This window comes from Ips typographus, linkage group LG2, assembly GCF_016097725.1.
Source record: "Ips typographus isolate SLU linkage group LG2, UJ_Ityp_2.0, whole genome shotgun sequence".
Classification (NCBI taxonomy): Eukaryota; Metazoa; Arthropoda; class Insecta; order Coleoptera; family Curculionidae; genus Ips; species Ips typographus.
In genome coordinates this window covers 18,425,719-18,442,434 of record NC_138423.1, presented here as the reverse complement: position 1 = coordinate 18,442,434, position 16,716 = coordinate 18,425,719, and the positions used below count along the sequence as shown (strand labels likewise).

General features: G+C 32.1%; 1 protein-coding gene across 6 annotated transcripts; it reads right to left on the bottom strand.

The window, feature by feature from the left end:
• Positions 1-3,097: 3,097 nt before the first annotated feature.
• On the bottom strand, positions 3,098-16,502 carry tau (microtubule-associated protein tau). Of its 6 annotated transcripts, XM_081972055.1 has the most exons (16): positions 16,403-16,502; positions 13,882-14,268; positions 13,671-13,831; positions 13,426-13,608; positions 13,234-13,376; positions 12,962-13,108; positions 12,679-12,722; positions 10,380-10,554; positions 10,104-10,312; positions 9,396-9,443; positions 8,523-8,567; positions 8,005-8,190; positions 7,814-7,855; positions 6,849-7,019; positions 4,770-4,830; positions 3,098-4,226 (listed from the first exon to the last, which is right to left on the bottom strand). In XM_081972055.1, the coding sequence occupies exons 1-15, from the start codon at positions 16,478-16,480 to the stop codon at positions 4,801-4,803; spliced, it is 2,049 nt and encodes a 682-aa protein (XP_081828181.1). In that variant the 5' UTR covers positions 16,481-16,502; the 3' UTR covers positions 3,098-4,226; positions 4,770-4,800. The 6 variants fall into 6 exon arrangements, with proteins under 6 accessions (XP_081828181.1, XP_081828180.1, XP_081828183.1 ...); XM_081972054.1 differs by lacking the exon at positions 4,770-4,830 and having other exon boundaries at positions 16,403-16,497; XM_081972057.1 differs by lacking the exons at positions 4,770-4,830; positions 8,523-8,567.
• Between the last annotated feature and the right edge of the window lie 214 nt (positions 16,503-16,716).

Sequence of the window (16,716 nt, the reverse complement as noted above, 5' to 3'; positions counted from 1 at the left end):
GGATTGATAAACAAAAAACAAAACCTCACCATTTTCAACCAATCAGATCGGTGTTTACCGAATGATGCGGCATTAATGGTGCTGTTCCTAGATTTTGGAACGCCATCTGTACTTTCTAACTCATAGAGTTGAGTACAGATGTCACCAGATGTTGCACACAACTATCATTTCAAACCATGTTGAGTTGGTATTTTACTTATTCTACATGTTATATTATGTTACTACGGAAAATAACTACTCACACATCATTTATACCAGGTGATACATTTAACTTGACAAAACTATATATTCCGAAAGAGGCTTAATCTATGAAAACATGTGTTGAATAAAAGTTAGGGCAGGATATACACAAAATTCCTCCTATGAAACCATCAAGTGTATAATGCAGTAAGGCAAAAGTTTTTGGTTTGTTCATCACAGATCTACTTTTTGTTTAAATACACCTGAAGGATAATCATTTTACCTAAGTAAACAATGTTCTCGTAGACTTTCTGACAGTCGGGGTGTTTGAGTATGTTAGGCAAACACTTCACCGGTTAATGTAGTTAGTCACCCTTCCAGGATAGTCCGTAACCCTTGGACCTAAATTATAATTAAATTGTCGGTGTAAACAAACTATTTTGCAGTGTTCCTAACCTGATCTAGCTGCCTCAATTTTGAAGTAAGTGGTTAACTTCCAAAGTGAACATTGCCAACATTGATACGTAAGTCAGCTTGTCTCACAAAAGATCTGCCATAATTTCTGCATGCATTTTTTAATTTTTTTATATTTTCAAGACTGCTTTCACCATCTAGATATAGAATGTCATTCAGAGTGTTTCACAAAAATCTAGAGATGCTAGATCCTGTCACCTGGCAAGCGTGACAAAACTTTTTTTTTGAAAATTACATAAAGACTTTAAAGTATTGCTTCTCATTTGAATTAAAAAAAGTTGAGTTGCTGAATTAACAATCCAAAAATGGAATTCACTTGTAAGGGATATTCACTTTTTATGTATGACTTTGTTAAGTATAGAAACTCTAAAAGTTTTCAGAGCACAGAACCATTAAACTTCGGCTAAATCACTTCTGTGTAATCTGTTTTCTGAACCATCTAAACCAAGTGAAGTTAGAAGAAATGCTTGAAAATTACAATGTTTGAATCGCTGGAAATCCTCTGATGGTGCTTTGAAACATTGAGCATAGGTTTAGAACTTAAAATGCAACAAGTTTCTGAATATCCTGGCACCGGAACAATCTAGAGTTGTTTGAAACAGACTTTCAGAACTCAACCTGTTGAAAATCTTTTGAATTACCTGGCATATGAGCAATCTAAACGTAATGAAATTGCTAGAAATGCCTAAGTACAGAAAGACTCAAAATGTTGCAAACCTTTCTGAATTGTGTATATCTATCTGCGCACTCTAAACCAACTAAATTTGCTTTAAATTTTGAAAAAGTTTGAAAGTTGCTTAAAAAAGTACAAATTGCTGAAATGTTTCTAAATACTTTAAAAGCACAAACTTTCACAGCTAAAAATAGTGAATATCTTTTGAATGTCCTGGCATATAAGCAATCTTAACCAACAGTAAGCACCTGAACTTGCAAGAAATGCTTAAATTAGATTTAGGAAAGTCAGATTTGCTGAAAAAATACAGTTAAACTGCTACTGTTACTGTAAACCAGCTGTACTTGCTTTAAATTCTTCGAAATGCTCAGGAAAGCACAATCTACTAAATATACGTAAAAACCTCTTCTGTCTGGTATTGATTACAACTTTCTGAGGTACTGCAAAACATTGAACAGACTTTCAGAATTAAAAAATATTGAAAATATTTTGTATATCGTGGTATAAGAAATGAAACCTCCTGAAATGGCTAGAAAGGTTTGAAAACACACTTGGGGATGTTTGAATTTGATAAATATCTTGGTACTTTGAAACCTTGAACAAACCCTCAGGATTCAAAATATTGGACACCTTCTAAGTATTTTAGTATCTGAGCAATATCTAAACCTGGTGAAGGCACTGTAAAGAATTGAACAGATTTTCAGAACTGAAAAATGTTGAAAACCTTCTGTTTGAACCATTTCTAAACTTGCTGAAGTTGCTTGAATTCTTGAAAGTAGACTTTTAAATGTCTGATGGTATTGCTGACTACCTTCTGAAGGCACTACAAAACGTTGAACATACTTTCAGAAAACATTGAACACAGTTTTAGAACTGAAAAATGTTGAAAACTGTAACATTACTAAACTTGCTTGAAATTCATGAAAATACTTGTGTTAACTTTTCTCTGATCTTGAAAACATAATCGATATAAACCACTGACTGGTTTCTATTTGAAACATTTTGCCATATAATGGTTCGTTTCTGAAATACATAGTTTTCGCAAGTTAAATGCAACCAATTATTATTGTTTCTACGATATGTAAAAACTAATTTGACTATCTAGTATCGCCATCTAGGTTTGGATAGGTCCGTTTGTGCGAATTTTGCCCTAGTTGCATCACTGTAGTACGTTCCAGAAAAATTGAACATCTCATCTTCGTTCAGCGTGTTCAAAATTCTTCTGGAAGATCTAGCATCTTCTGTGTCCGAATCTCCAAAGTCGTCTTCAGTAGCTTGAACCGCTTTCGGTATCTGACATTGCTTAATATTTATTAATTTTATAATAAAGCAACAAAATACTTGCTGTGCTTTAATGATTATCGTTTGTGCATGTCAAATTACAATTATTGAATAATTGAACGTTAAATACTCATTTGAAGTAGTTAAGTGCTCTGAAACTAATTTAAGTTTGCAAGAGTAATGAACCTATCTATAATCTATCAAATTGGAGTAAAAACAGCGTTCTAAGCCACAAAGGATCTTCTCCGACAAGGTAAATGTATTTATCGTTTGAAAAAAGCTTTCAGAGTGCATTTCTGTTTCCAAGAATTTAAGAGATTAATGACTGTTTTAATATAATTACACCAGACATTAACACACTGATGATGCTATAATTCAAAAACTGCTTTTTTGACAATCTGTTGTGAATCTACGTTAAATAGACATCAAAATACCAGCACCTACGTTTTGGGGGAAATAGTTACAAAGGATGTAAAAAAACTTCAAAAATAAATTAATAAACGTCATATTATTTACTTTTACACTATTAAAATACGAAACATGATTACTGTGTTATTGGTGGTGAAAGTGACAATACCTTAATAAATACGTCAATAAAATACTGCATGCAGTTATTAAGTTTTTCTTATAGTTCTGAATGATGAACTGAAATCAAAATAGTGCTTCAATCACAATTCAGTTTTAGTACAAAATCTATTTTGATTTGAGTTTACCAACCTGTATTAGTGCAGCAAACTACCTATTTTACTAATTTATCAAAATGATTTTTCCACAAGCACTGTGCATAACGATTCAACATAATGTATTATAAATCCATAATACGTAAGTCATAATAAATATGTCAGCAACTAACCCTACGTATGTAACAAAAGTATTCAGATTTGTCTTCAAAACTCTAATTCAGTAAACGATTACTAAGTATTGCTTATCAAAATATTAAGACACCTTCAATTACACATAAAATTGTCGAAACTTGAGAAGAAAACCTAAATATGTATATGGATGCATAGATAAAGAACAGAATGTGTTCTGGAAAGTTTAAAAAATTATTTGTATTAATCAATTCTATCGAGTTATAGTTATTATTGTAGTATTATCTGGACAAGACTTAACGAAGCATAAGAACCATGTCATTTTATATAATATGTTTAATAAGTATTAAGATATATTTTATATCCTAACATCGAGTACTACAAGATTTACGTAGTTAATACTTAGATACTACTAGTTTTTTACTCATAACATGAATTTTGAAGTAAAGTTAATTAAAATAAATATTTCTTCACTAAAAACAAAACAATATTATATTTTTCTTAACCCGTTTGTTATAACCTAAATTGCGGTGTTTACAATACAAAATCTACTAGTGCAGTCACAAAAATAAAAAGTGTGAAAACCAAAAAGTAGCAAATTCTGTTTTACAGTGAAAAAACCTATATGTATTGTATAAATTCCACTACAAAAATAAAGGAATGATATTTAGTAACAATAATAAAAATCATATCCTAAAAGAAAAATCATATAGTGATGATCATAAATTACGGTTCCAGCTCTAGTGCTCCTGATTTAGGTTTTCGTCTGCTACTGGTGCTTTTGGCTCTTGTGAGTTGACTGAATGCTACAGTAAAATAAATTTAACATTAGTTACTATCAAGTAAATTTGTATGTTATTGTATGTTTCAACCAAGTTGTATTTAGTTTTACAACTTAAACAATACAAATCTACATATATTTATACTAGTAGTCACATGTTCAAAATAGAATTAAAATATTATTATTTTTTGTAAATGTGTTAATTTAACGATAATAAAAATATGCACTACAAATTCTTGTTAATATAGAAAACTAAAAAAAAATCAACATTATAAATTATTTTGATGAATGACTTAATCCAAGAGAATAATCCAATGCTTTTGATGAAATTAAGCAAATCTTTATAAGTAACATTTATCAATCTGTCAAAGTGAATGATTATTTGACAGTTGGTAACAACGTTCTTGGGACTAACTGTCAAATTACGTCACATCCGCTACGACGGCCATTTTTTCCGATAAATTTCCATAATTGTATATTATGGAACACATTACGATTAGTAGGTACATCAACTTTACAAAACCCATACTTGTTAGGAAGGCATTCAGAAATAAATGTTATGTGATACCTGATGAACTCTATTTTCAATTAATTTTGGTTTAATAAAATGAATACAGATATCCGGGTTCCTGTAATAGAAAATTTCATATAAACATTTTCGTAGAATGGAAAATAATCTTAATTATGTGTTTTTTATTACCTACGAACACGAATTACCTGACCTGATTGCAACTGAAAATAAATTTTATTTTGTATATTTTTTTTGCATTGATAAAGTCATTACTAAAATTCACAACAAGGTTATTTAAGTTTAAAATAATATATGGTTCTGTTTCTAATATTTACTTATTCTTCTTTGTTTCCTGTGTAAGTTTTTTTTGTGTTTGTCAAAGTTTCTTAGACATAATATGAGAAAGTACAATCACACATTTCCACTTTCCAGTTAAAACATGAAATGTTTGATTGCATTTACGTATTATATTATGATTGTATTTTGGTGAACAAAACTAAACAACACAGTATGAACCAGATTACTAGAGTCCGGATTTCTAGAAATTTTGATTTTTGCAAATTTCTAAAAGCAACTAACCTTTGACATCTAATGTGAACGATTTATGCAAAAACACATCATTTGACAAATTTTTTTATGCTTTTTTTTAATTTTTTTTTTTTTTGTTGTGCTTATTTTAGTTCTTTGTGCTTATTTGCTGCTATTTTTTATATGGTTATCTGTTACAAAATGAGTAAATATTAATTTACCGCCTACAAGTAGTCTAAAAAGATTTCAAAACAGTATAGAAACTCGAAAATGCTTCTAAAGCAGTCGGAGGCTTTTCAAAACAGTCTAGAAGCTTCCTAGAGCTACAACAGAACAGTCTAAAAGATTCCAAATGCTCTTCAACTAGTCTAGAAGCTCCCAAAAGATTTCAAAACAGTTTAAAGATTCCAAAAAATTCTAGATCCGTCTAAGAAATTCTAAATGCCTCTAAAACTTTTCAGAACCTTCAACATGCTCTTTAAACTGTTCAAAAACCTTCCAAATGCTCCTCAAGTAGTTTAAAAACGTTTTGAAACACTACGAGAACTGCAAAATGCTTCCCAAGCAGTCAAAAGTCTTCCAAAACGGTCTAAAAGTTTCCAAAAGCTTTTAGAACATTCTCAAGGCCTCCAAATGCTCTTGAACTAGTCTAGAAGCTCCCAAAAGATATCAAAATAGTTAGAAGCTTCTAAAAAATTCTAGAATTTTCAAATGCCTTTAAAGCATTCCAGAATCTTTAATATGCTCTTTAAACTGTCCAAATGCTCCTCAAGTAGTTCAAAAGAATTTTCAAAGCTTCCACATCAGTCTAAAATCAGTTAAAGAGTAGTAACAAATTTCTAGAACTTGAATTCAAAAAAGGTACAAAATTTTGCAGTTCTGAGAGTGTTTTGTGTTTATTACGATTTTAGAGCTTCTTAATCCGGACTCTACAGATTACATGAGCGCCAAGTTAATAAAATTAGAGAAAAGCAAGCAAGAACATAACACAGGAGTGATAAACTTGTTGATTTTTTTTTTGGTTTTTCAATACAATTGTGACAGTCAAAAGATGATCATAAATCATGGTTATAATATGATTATAATTAATGTGGTCAATAAAAGACAAATTCAGTGTCATAATGACCTTTATTACGGCACTAGTGCTTTTTTGAATCTATTACCGCACTAGTGCGTTAATAATCGGTGAACAATTTGTTTGTACATCTGGATTTCTTTTGCCTCCACTATCTTGCTTCTTGTTAATATTAATATTGAAAGTAACTTTTAGTTAGGGTTTTTTTAATTAAAAAGCATGACATTCAAACATGAAAACTCAATTATTATTAGGATAAATATTAATGGTAAACTCTTTGCAATTGGATAAATTAATGCCAGATGTTGACATGCCTAACAAGTTGCTGGAAATATTTTGTTTTTTACATAACTTTTTTTTTTATTTGTTTTTTTTTCAATTAATCATTAAAATAATAATCGTTGTAGATAAAATGTATACTATTATTCTGTTATCAGACTGGTAACCAGCAATACTACCAAATCTACCTTTTAAGTGAGGTGTCACTAGTATCTGACGCTACTATAGATAACAGAGAATAGAAATGCACTTACTTGTGATCCAGACAAGGAATGGCCAATACTAGACTTTCCAGATTTACTCTGCTGTTTCAAATATTCTTTATCATCGAATATTTTTTTGTCTCCACCAGTGGGCTTGTGTTTGACATTATCCATCGATCCAATCTTACTGGTAGCGTGAATATCCAGTTTTTTGTTTTCGATCTAGATAATAAAATCGCGAATTAATTTACTTTATGGTGTCATACGCTGGAAAGTTGATTAATATAATAATTAAGCTTCATACAAAAAAAGCTGTTTGTCAAATTAATTCCGCTCTGAATATTTTTACACAAGGTTAAAAGGGATTAGGTTGTGTTGAAGAAAATAAAACTTTGGCTGAATAAGTATTTGTTAATAACCATATTTACCAGTGTGAGTTTAAAAGTGTGATCATGCATTTTGTGCTCATTTTTAGTTACGTTAATAAATCATTAATATAATATTCTCAGATACAAAATAGATGGTAGAATATACTTTTACCACAATAATTATAAAACATCACATCTTGCAAAGACAAAAAACTCAACGATATTATTTAACATTTAAGGTGTGTTATGCTGGATACGCCCTGTAACTTAATTCAAGTGCCAGATTTTACAACTTGATGGACAAATTCATTTAGGAATTGTTGCAGGATAAATTGTTTAAAACCTTTTTGATCCAGTTTTTAAGTTACCGTATCATGGATTACACAGGGTGATTCAAGTAAAGCGTTTTAATAAAAGTTACACAATAACTTCTGGATCTGGATTTTGCTCACATAAATCTGTTACCCAGCCATGATAATATGATACTTTTTAGGGCACATTTTAATTCAATAGATTAACAATAATAATTTTCTTTTTTATCAATAGTGATGTGTGCCTTATAATAGCAAATTGCAGAAACCTCAACACTGTGCATTGGTGGGTGTATTCAAACGACACCAAAGTGATACACAGTTTTTCCATACTTACAGAGTCATTTTCTGCATTGGGTTCTCTGGGTTTCCGAGATTTCTTAAGAAAAATTATTCTTTACTAAGTGGGTTATGTCAAAAGTAAGCTAGAATATTAGTTGTACTGAATGTTGTGTTACAATGTTTACATTCCAGAATGTTATATTCGTTATTTAGTGCACTCTATAACGAATTAATATCATAACTCACCTTGATATCTCCTCCTCCAGGTTGGTGTTTGATATTATCCTTGGAACCAACTTTAGGGGCAGCTTTTTCCTTAAAGTTCAATTTTACAGTTTCAATTTTCTTTTCTCCTCCTTTCGGTTTATGATGCGCGTTTTCTAACGAACCAATTTTGGACTTGGCATTCCACTCGAGTTTTTGGGACAGTATCTGGAAATTAAATTAGAGATGTAAAAAAAAATGTTAAAGTTTTAAAGATCCTGTGCAAAACCATTAATTACCAGTGAAATCACATTTTACACCTAAAAATACTTTAAAAGATGATAAATACTTCAAAATTGATTACTTTCACAAGTGAGTTACACCAACTAAATTCTAATTAATATAGTTGCTAAAGAAGTATTGCATTTAATTGTTTATAATGATACAATTATTGTAGTGATATCAAAAACTAAACGACATATTTAGTGTGCCAAACAGTATTACATTTGACTGTGCTCAGAACTGTTTACACTATTTTCGGTGACACCTGTCTGTCTTACTTTTCGTTGAGAAGAGCTTGGCGCACTCCTTGCTGACTGTACTTCCTGATAATAAATACAGTAATTTAAAAACAGGTAATTGGGAAAATTATTGTGCGGATAGTTGCAAAAGTGAAACACAAACTACTGGTTCAACTATCAAAATATTGTTCATTTTCAAATTACTAGGAAAACATCAGCAACACAAGACTGAGCTTGAATGGCTGCAAGAATAATCATGTTACGGACATAGGAACATTGTTAATTTCTTGACACAAACCAACAAACATACTTAATTTAATTTGTTATTAAAATGTTCCTATTTATTTTATATAGATGGGTAACAACAAACTACGTCATAGAACATAGTAAAAATACGTAATAAATCTAATAATAAAAATAGAAAAAGACAAATAACAACCAATAGATAATACGACATTTGTGTGCACAATTATTGTTGTTATTATTATTATCTACTGAGCCACTAAGACGTTGGTTATATCTGCTAAACTGCTAATCGTACAGTCTCCAGAAAAAAATATGAGATTAAAATGTAGTCTGTTTCTCATAAAATATGTATATGAGCTGGAAACAGCGCAAAGTTTCTGCAACTGAATTCTTAAATAATCAACATTGAAAATGGAAATCAAACCAATTGGTGGATTTGTAATGTTCTTTCTGAAAGTTGCAGTCATTTTTAACGACAAACGTTTTCACTACTCCTTATGCCAGTCATCCCAATGATTTATTGAATCAATAGTTGATCCAATCAATCAACGTCAAACGATATAAAACCTTAATCATTTATTAAAACAGCTTTTTCTGGATGGTTAGTGCGAAACTAGTCAATTAATTTGTATTGTGTCATACCGAAAATTCATCATAATATCTTACTTTTTTAGGAGAAGTGATGCTCCTAACGCCTTTTGCAGATTGTGGTACCTAAAATATTTTTAATCGTGTAATATGTGTTTTTAATAAGATAAAAGAAACACATACAAACTGTGAAAGTTTGAGAAATTCTTTTTGTCAATATAAAGTTAAATACGAAACACATTTTCAACTTAGCAAAATATTATCAGTGTTTTAAACGAAACAATTTGTTACTAATATAGTCACAATTGTATTTATTGTAAATGATAGGTATATACTAAAAAATAGTGGACCAGATAGTGTAAAAGCAAACATTTGTTAATGCTTATATTTTGGTCTTTCATTACTTCAATACAAGCATATACTGTTTGCCAAATATCTTATTAGAATGCTAAATTAGTGTTCTAATTGTTTCTAGAGATAGCAGTAGGTAAAGAGTCTTAAAATCTAACCTTAAAAGTAAAGTTAATTGTGAACATGAAGGTAAAGTATCTCTTATAAGATACGGATCTGCAACGACTCTATTTTTAAAGACTTTGAAACAAAGAACTGAAGGACAATAAAACCAAGTTACAGAAAATTTATCAATATGTAAAGTGGAGTTAGGCCACATTTTTCCAAATAATTGAAGCCACAATCATCATCAACTCAAATTAAAAGTTTGACCTAATTGCTATAAAACTGTACCAGTGTAAGGTCTATCCTTATAATAAGTGAACAAATACTCACTTTTTTCTCTCCACCTTTAGGAGCATACTTATCATTTTTGGCTTCAATTCTAGGCCCTGCATTCTTGAAATCTACTTTCTTGCTTTCAATCTTCACTTTACCACCGCCTGGTTTGTAATTAGCATTTTCTAAAGAACCTATCTTAGACCTGACTACTTTGATGTTGGGTGATGGTGCAGTACCAACTTGGACTTTATTCATAGGGATCTCTACAAGTGCACAGAACCATAATAATTAGTAATTTAGATCAGGCATCCATAACGATTTGGTAATCACTTTTCTTCTCAGCTGATCCTGGTGTAGTAGCAGCTGAATCTGGTGATTGTAGCCCATTTGGAGTCTTCGACCCCCTAGACAACGACCTGCCTTTGGTAGGTGTGGTAGAGGATGCTCGACTGTTTGCTTTGGCAACTTTCCTAGGTGATCGTGCGTCTCCATTACAAGACTGATCCTGTTAATAAAAGAATATGTAAGAATCGGAAAGTACCTATACAAAATTTTAACTAATTTGTTTAAAACCTTCGTAACACTGAGTGACTGAGACCCCCTTCAACTACTAACTGGGGTAATTTTGTACCCCATGTTATTTTTGTTTCTATTTTCGGAAAAAAAAGTGCAGACATGTTTTTTTACACAACTAATTTATTAAGATACATTTTTATTAACAAGAAAAACGTATGTATTTTAAACTACTGCAAAAAAACGTCAGTTTAAATTCAAAACTCATGAGTTTAAAATATAACCTGTGGATTACTTTTCACACTGTGTACAAATGACTTTTTTCTTACTATGTTCCACACATACAAATTTTGCACACACCTCGCATTTATTTCGGGTCTTTCTGTCATTTTTTCTTGTGCAAATGTAACACCGACCAGACCATCTCTGCGCGATTGGATTTATTTGGCGGTCACATTCAGGAACCACAGTCAGCATGTGATCACGGATTGGTTGTTGTAATCTATCCTTATTTTTATAACTTCTAATTGTGTGATTCTTTACAAGTTCCTTTCCCAGACATAGCAGAAATGTACGCCTGGCATCCAAATAAGAATCTTTCCAATCGGGATATTTTATTTTCCATAAAATGAAAGAGTTTAGCGCTGCGGTATCAATAATATGTCCAAAAATCACCATAGGATTAAAGATTTTGTACGTTTTATTGGCTGTTTATACCAAACAGTGCCATCTTTACTAACAAAAGTAGGCATCGAACTAGAGTCTTCACTAGAATCCTCATTGTCGGTTTGATCAGCAACTTGTCCTTCAATCTCGTCGGGCTCGGAGTCAATTTTGTCCACATAGTCCTCTTCGTCGCTGAGTGACTCCTCAAATAGAGGTAAATCTTCCCCTAGATCGAGGTTTCCGTCGTGATACATTTGTATCTCCTGTTCCGTCAGTTTTGTTGTGCGGTTTGACAAGAATAAACAGGAAAAATCTCGCCGAAAGCAGTTTGCCGCTGACAAGTATAGACTGGCTCAACGCACTGACTGGGGTATTTTTGCACCCCAGGCTACAAAAACCGCTGTAAAAAAATAGTAGATTTTTTTTTCAAATATTCTATATTATGGCTTTATATAGCAAAATACCTCTCTTTAGCATACCTAAAGAAACTTTAATTTCCTGTATGACAAAAAGATAATATTACAGTATTTAGAAAAAAAAATTTAATTGGGGTACAGAATTACCCCAGTCAGTATTACGAAGGTTAAGGCTGTAATGATAAATACTTAAACCGCATTGCATTTTCAGTGTTCAAGGTTTATTGGAACTGTTTAAGTTCAAATCATCAAATTTCCTATTAGTTTTACTCCTAGAAGGTAATAACTGCAGTGCAAGTTGTTTGAAACAAAGACTGTTTTGTGCTTTAGAATACCGTTTTTGGAATAGTGGTACTAAGCTCCGCGGTGCACCATAAAAACTGAAATCTCTCGGCTCTGGTATAGTACCAAGGAGAAGTGGCCCAGATACAAAAATGGTACGGGCACGTACACTAGCAATAATTCTCTATTAATCTGGGACAAAAAGAAGGACCTGGTGGGGACAGTATCAAATCGTAAATGTAGAATGTGTGATCGAAACGTCTCTTCACTTGGTACTTCACGGACATCACGTCTTTGGGACACACTAGTTGGAACAAAGTGAAATACTAGGATTGCCTATTTTTTCAGCGGCTTCGACTGCTTCAATCAAAAAACAAAAAGATTAGAATAGACAAATTGAACCATTCCTCTTTGATTATGCCAACTTGCATTTCACAAGTGAACGAAGAAAACGCCAGCTGGGAACCGAATGATTGAAGATTCCTTATGACCTCAAAGCCAATCAACGCGGTTTCCAAAACAGCGATAAAGTGTGTATATTCGAACAAAAAACAATTGTCCAAAACTGCAGAGAACTTGAGAAAAATCTTATACAAGATTGTGACTGAACTAAATAATGTAACATACAATCAAAGGAGTCATTAAAGCTAAGTTTAGTTAAGAGTGGTTCTGTTATAACCTAATCAGGACAAATGTGTAAGATCTCTATAATGATTGTATTTGGACAAAAAATAAATTACTAATTTACTTACATTTCCTTGCATTGACTCATCTACTCCACTGTCATTATCCCCTTCTGCAACAAAAAGACAAAATTATTTCTCGACAATCACAATTTAATTACAAGTGATAAATGAAAGTTAATAGATATTATTTCCTTCTGTTTTGAATGCATTTTGTGTAACTACTGCGGTAATCGCTTTCTCAATACGATAATTTTACTGGACATTATCAGAGGTTTCATTAAAAAGCCAATCAATTTGCACACTAAGGTAAGCAGTTAATGAATTAGGTGCATCAGAATTGAAAACATACTCTTGGATTCAGAAAGTTTTAAGTCCAAATCCTTCTTTTGAGGCTCATCTTGTGCATTCTCAATCTTCGATATCGTCTTAGAAGGAGTATTGTGTGAAACTTCTTTGACAGGTGGATTTTCTACAACGTCGCCATTACTTATATTTCCTAAGAGAAAATATGTTTACAAACTCTTTATTTTACACGAAAAAATTTGGATTACTTGTAACAAATTGTTATATTAGCAAGGAAAATGCAACTAACTATATCATCACAATAAAAATATTATTAACCTATACTCTGTGTTATTTCCTTCTCAATTATTACACCTTTGTCTTCATTTTCTGTAATTTTTCCCATCCGCGATTCCGGTCTGGATTCCGTCTTTGGCGCTATATTTTCCTCCTTTCTATCTACATTTTCCATTGAACCGTGCCTAAAAAAAGACATCCAGAAATCCAGTTCAATAATATGTGTAACACAACCTTGACATATTAACCGACTCTTGGCTTCCTGTTAGTCGTCGATCCAAACTTGGGTTTGGAGAGTTCGAACTAAAGCTTCTGCCAACAGAAGCTACAGAGGGGGGTCTTTGATCTGTTGGAGTGTTTCGACTTTCTTCCACATATTTTCTACTATCCAACTCTGCGGAATCCAGAGTTTGTGATCTAAAATCAATTTTATTTGCCAATTGCATTTTACTTATAGTATAGTAGCGCCAAATAGGTACCTATTTAAAGATTCCTCCAGGGTGGGCCTAGGCCTGCTAAAAGCAGGAACGGAACTTTGTTGGAAGACCTGGGGCCTTTGTCCCAACAACGGAGCTCTTGGAAATGGACTTTGAGGACGAAAGATTGGTCTTTGCTGCTGTACAAATCCTGGTGCAGACACCTAAAACCACTTTTTTCACTCTAACCCAGAGGATTATAAAAAACACCAACCGGTTGACTTCCTGGGGTGGGTCTGGGTCCAGAAGTTCCACCAGGTACACCTCTAGGTGCAAATTGCTGTTGAGGAGGAATTGGGGATCTGGGTCCTACAGATTGCTGAGGCCTAACTTGTCCACTTTGAGTTTGCGGATTTAGTATCGAATGCGGACCGCTATTTACAGAATTTGCTTGTTGATTGGGATTAAGTGATTGAAAACCACTAGCGTTGTTAGGATTAACAGATTGGGGATTGTTGCTAGACGGAAACGGTGGACGAAATTGAAAATTTGGTCGACTGTCCGATCGAGATACAGGAGGACGACTTGCAAAAGCTGCAGCTGGTTGTGCCGAAGTCGAATAAGTGGTTGTAGACGGTTCCGAAACTAGTTTTGAACTGTGCTATATTTCAAAGAAAAAAAGATTTTTTAAGAGGACTATTTTAGTTTATGTGAAGTGTTTCAATACTCCGTAAACACAGATTTAACAGAAGAACTGTTTTTTTCTGAAATACAGGTTCTCTGTAATTTTTCTAGCAATTTACATTGTAATCTCGAAAATGTAATAGTTACGGAAAAGTTTAACACTACGATGGTCACAACGCAATTGTGCCTTTTCTTGACAATCACAAAGAGGTACCAACCTTACTAAAATGTATGTAAATGCTGCACAACTTTTTAGAAACAAACGTCGTGGATTATAATAATGACATTAATATCAATCACTTGATATTTTTTTAATTTGAACACTCTGATCTCGTTTTTCTAATTTGTAATATACAGGGTCCTGCGTTTTGACTCTCTCGGAAACTTACTGGTTTATTTATTAGACGATTGAAATTAAATTTAGGGAATTAAAATAAGGCTAATGTTGACACATTATAAAATTAAGTAGGACTATACACAGGGTATCGCATAAAATTGGGAAAAAAATTAAATGAATGATACATTGAGCATTGTCAAAAATATGATGGCCAAAAATTTAAAATTTTTATGTTTGAAAATCAGTAAAACCTTAAGTATTAAACTTTGAGGAAAATGGAAGGAAAACTTGCACATTCTTATATTAATTTTTCATAAACTATGTAAAAATGCCTTTTGTGACTTTTTTCAAGTAAAATAGTGTATTAAGTATAAACTTAGGGACCAAAGTGACCTTATCAAAAACCTGCTGAAAAACTAAGACAGGAATGTCCAGTCATTTCGATCTAAGTTTAAATATTACAATAAGTTTTACGACTTTCTAAATTTGGATTTTTGGTTGTCATTTTGTAGTCTAAATCTATCCAAAAAATTCGATAAAATGCATGTTGCATTTAAAAAAGTACAACTTTTCCAGGCCACAATTTTTGACACTCTGTATACCCTTGACTACTGTTACAGAGGCTAGTAAATTCAACTTAAAAGCCAGGGCAGTACTGTAAAATTTTTAGAAAAAATCCTGGTGTTAGTCACTTAGTACAGCAGATATTCTGGCAGAAAACACACTCAACTGAGATGAAATCTAATTTGGACTATAATTTGGGTATTTAGGCAGTTACGGATCTGAAACATTCACTGAAGCTAGTAAATTGAGTCTCAAAACCAAAGTCGTAGTGGAACATTTTCAGAAAAAATCCTGATTTTGGTTAAACTGGAATATCCAAACAGAAAACACACTAAACTGACATAAATCCCAATTTGGCCCATAATTTGCCCATTTCGGCAGTTAGGGACCTGAAATGTTCACTGGATCCATCCATCTGTACATTAAACCTAAATTGCATTTTGATTTAAAATATATTTATTATTCTGGCAGTTTTCATAAAAAGAATAAAAATCAACGTTTGGCACATTAGGAATATACATAGACAGAAAAAAAAGAAACCAAAAAATCGATATTTTTTTGGAAAGTGAACATTATAACCTTAATAAAATACACATTAAAGAATGAAGAAGAAGAAGAAGAAGAAAACGTGTGTGAAAAATTTGACAAGAGATTCATATATGTCAATTTTATCAGATTGTGGCGAATCAGGAAATAACTGCAAATTTACTTATTTAAACTAAAGCAGTCAGATCAAAATTAACAGAGTAAAATATACGATCACCCTGTACATTACATTACGTGTGTTAGCATAAAATTGTTTTTATTTGTACTTTATTTTTTAAATAATTAGCTTAAATAATAAAAATTATTTGAAAGTGTCTTAAATTTTAATATAAAAATTTTCTATGGTGATGAAATCGATTTTTTCTACAAGAATAAAAACATTTAGTCCAAAAAAAAACTACGTATTAATGTGGTTCTGGTCTGATTAAAAGTGGCAGAGACTGGCACGACACAAATGTAGTCAGACATTTTTTTTAAGTAGGGCCAAAAAGCGTCATAAATCGTTAATGCCTAACTTAGCACAGCAGATATTCTGGCACGGAAGGCTGTTAGATTTATTACGTGATGTTAGCGTAAAACTGTTAAACAGTTCCGCCCAGAGATAACATTTAAATAGTGCAAATAAACAATACTCGTAGGTCGACTACTCTACAAAACATCTTACCAAAGACTGTGAATTTATTTCAGTTTTTTGATGGTCACCATCCATTGCTGGGCCATTCATCACTGTTTGTTGCGCCATTTTTTTTTTTTTTTTGACAATACTGCAAGGATAATTTTTTCAATATCAGTTTCTGATTTACTAATGTGATGTGCTTTTTCTAGTGGTGGAACACGACCAAATTTGCACTTACTTGCTTGCTTCACATGAGATTTGAATTCAACACGTGCCTGGAAATCTACTGCCAAAAGTGGTATTGATTTACTTCTTACAGTAATGATTATTTCAAATTCTAGATTAGATTTATCAAATAATAC

Coding starts and splice junctions, on each gene's coding strand:
- tau (XM_081972054.1), bottom strand. CDS start 16,480: ATGGCGCAACAAACAGTGATGAATGGCCCAGCAATGGATGGTGACCAT. Junction 14,269..16,402: donor AAATAAATTCACAGTCTTTG/GTAAGATGTTTT, acceptor TTTGAAATATAG/CACAGTTCAAAACTAGTTTC. Junction 4,227..6,848: donor ATTCCTTGTCTGGATCACAA/GTAAGTGCATTT, acceptor ATTTTACTGTAG/CATTCAGTCAACTCACAAGA.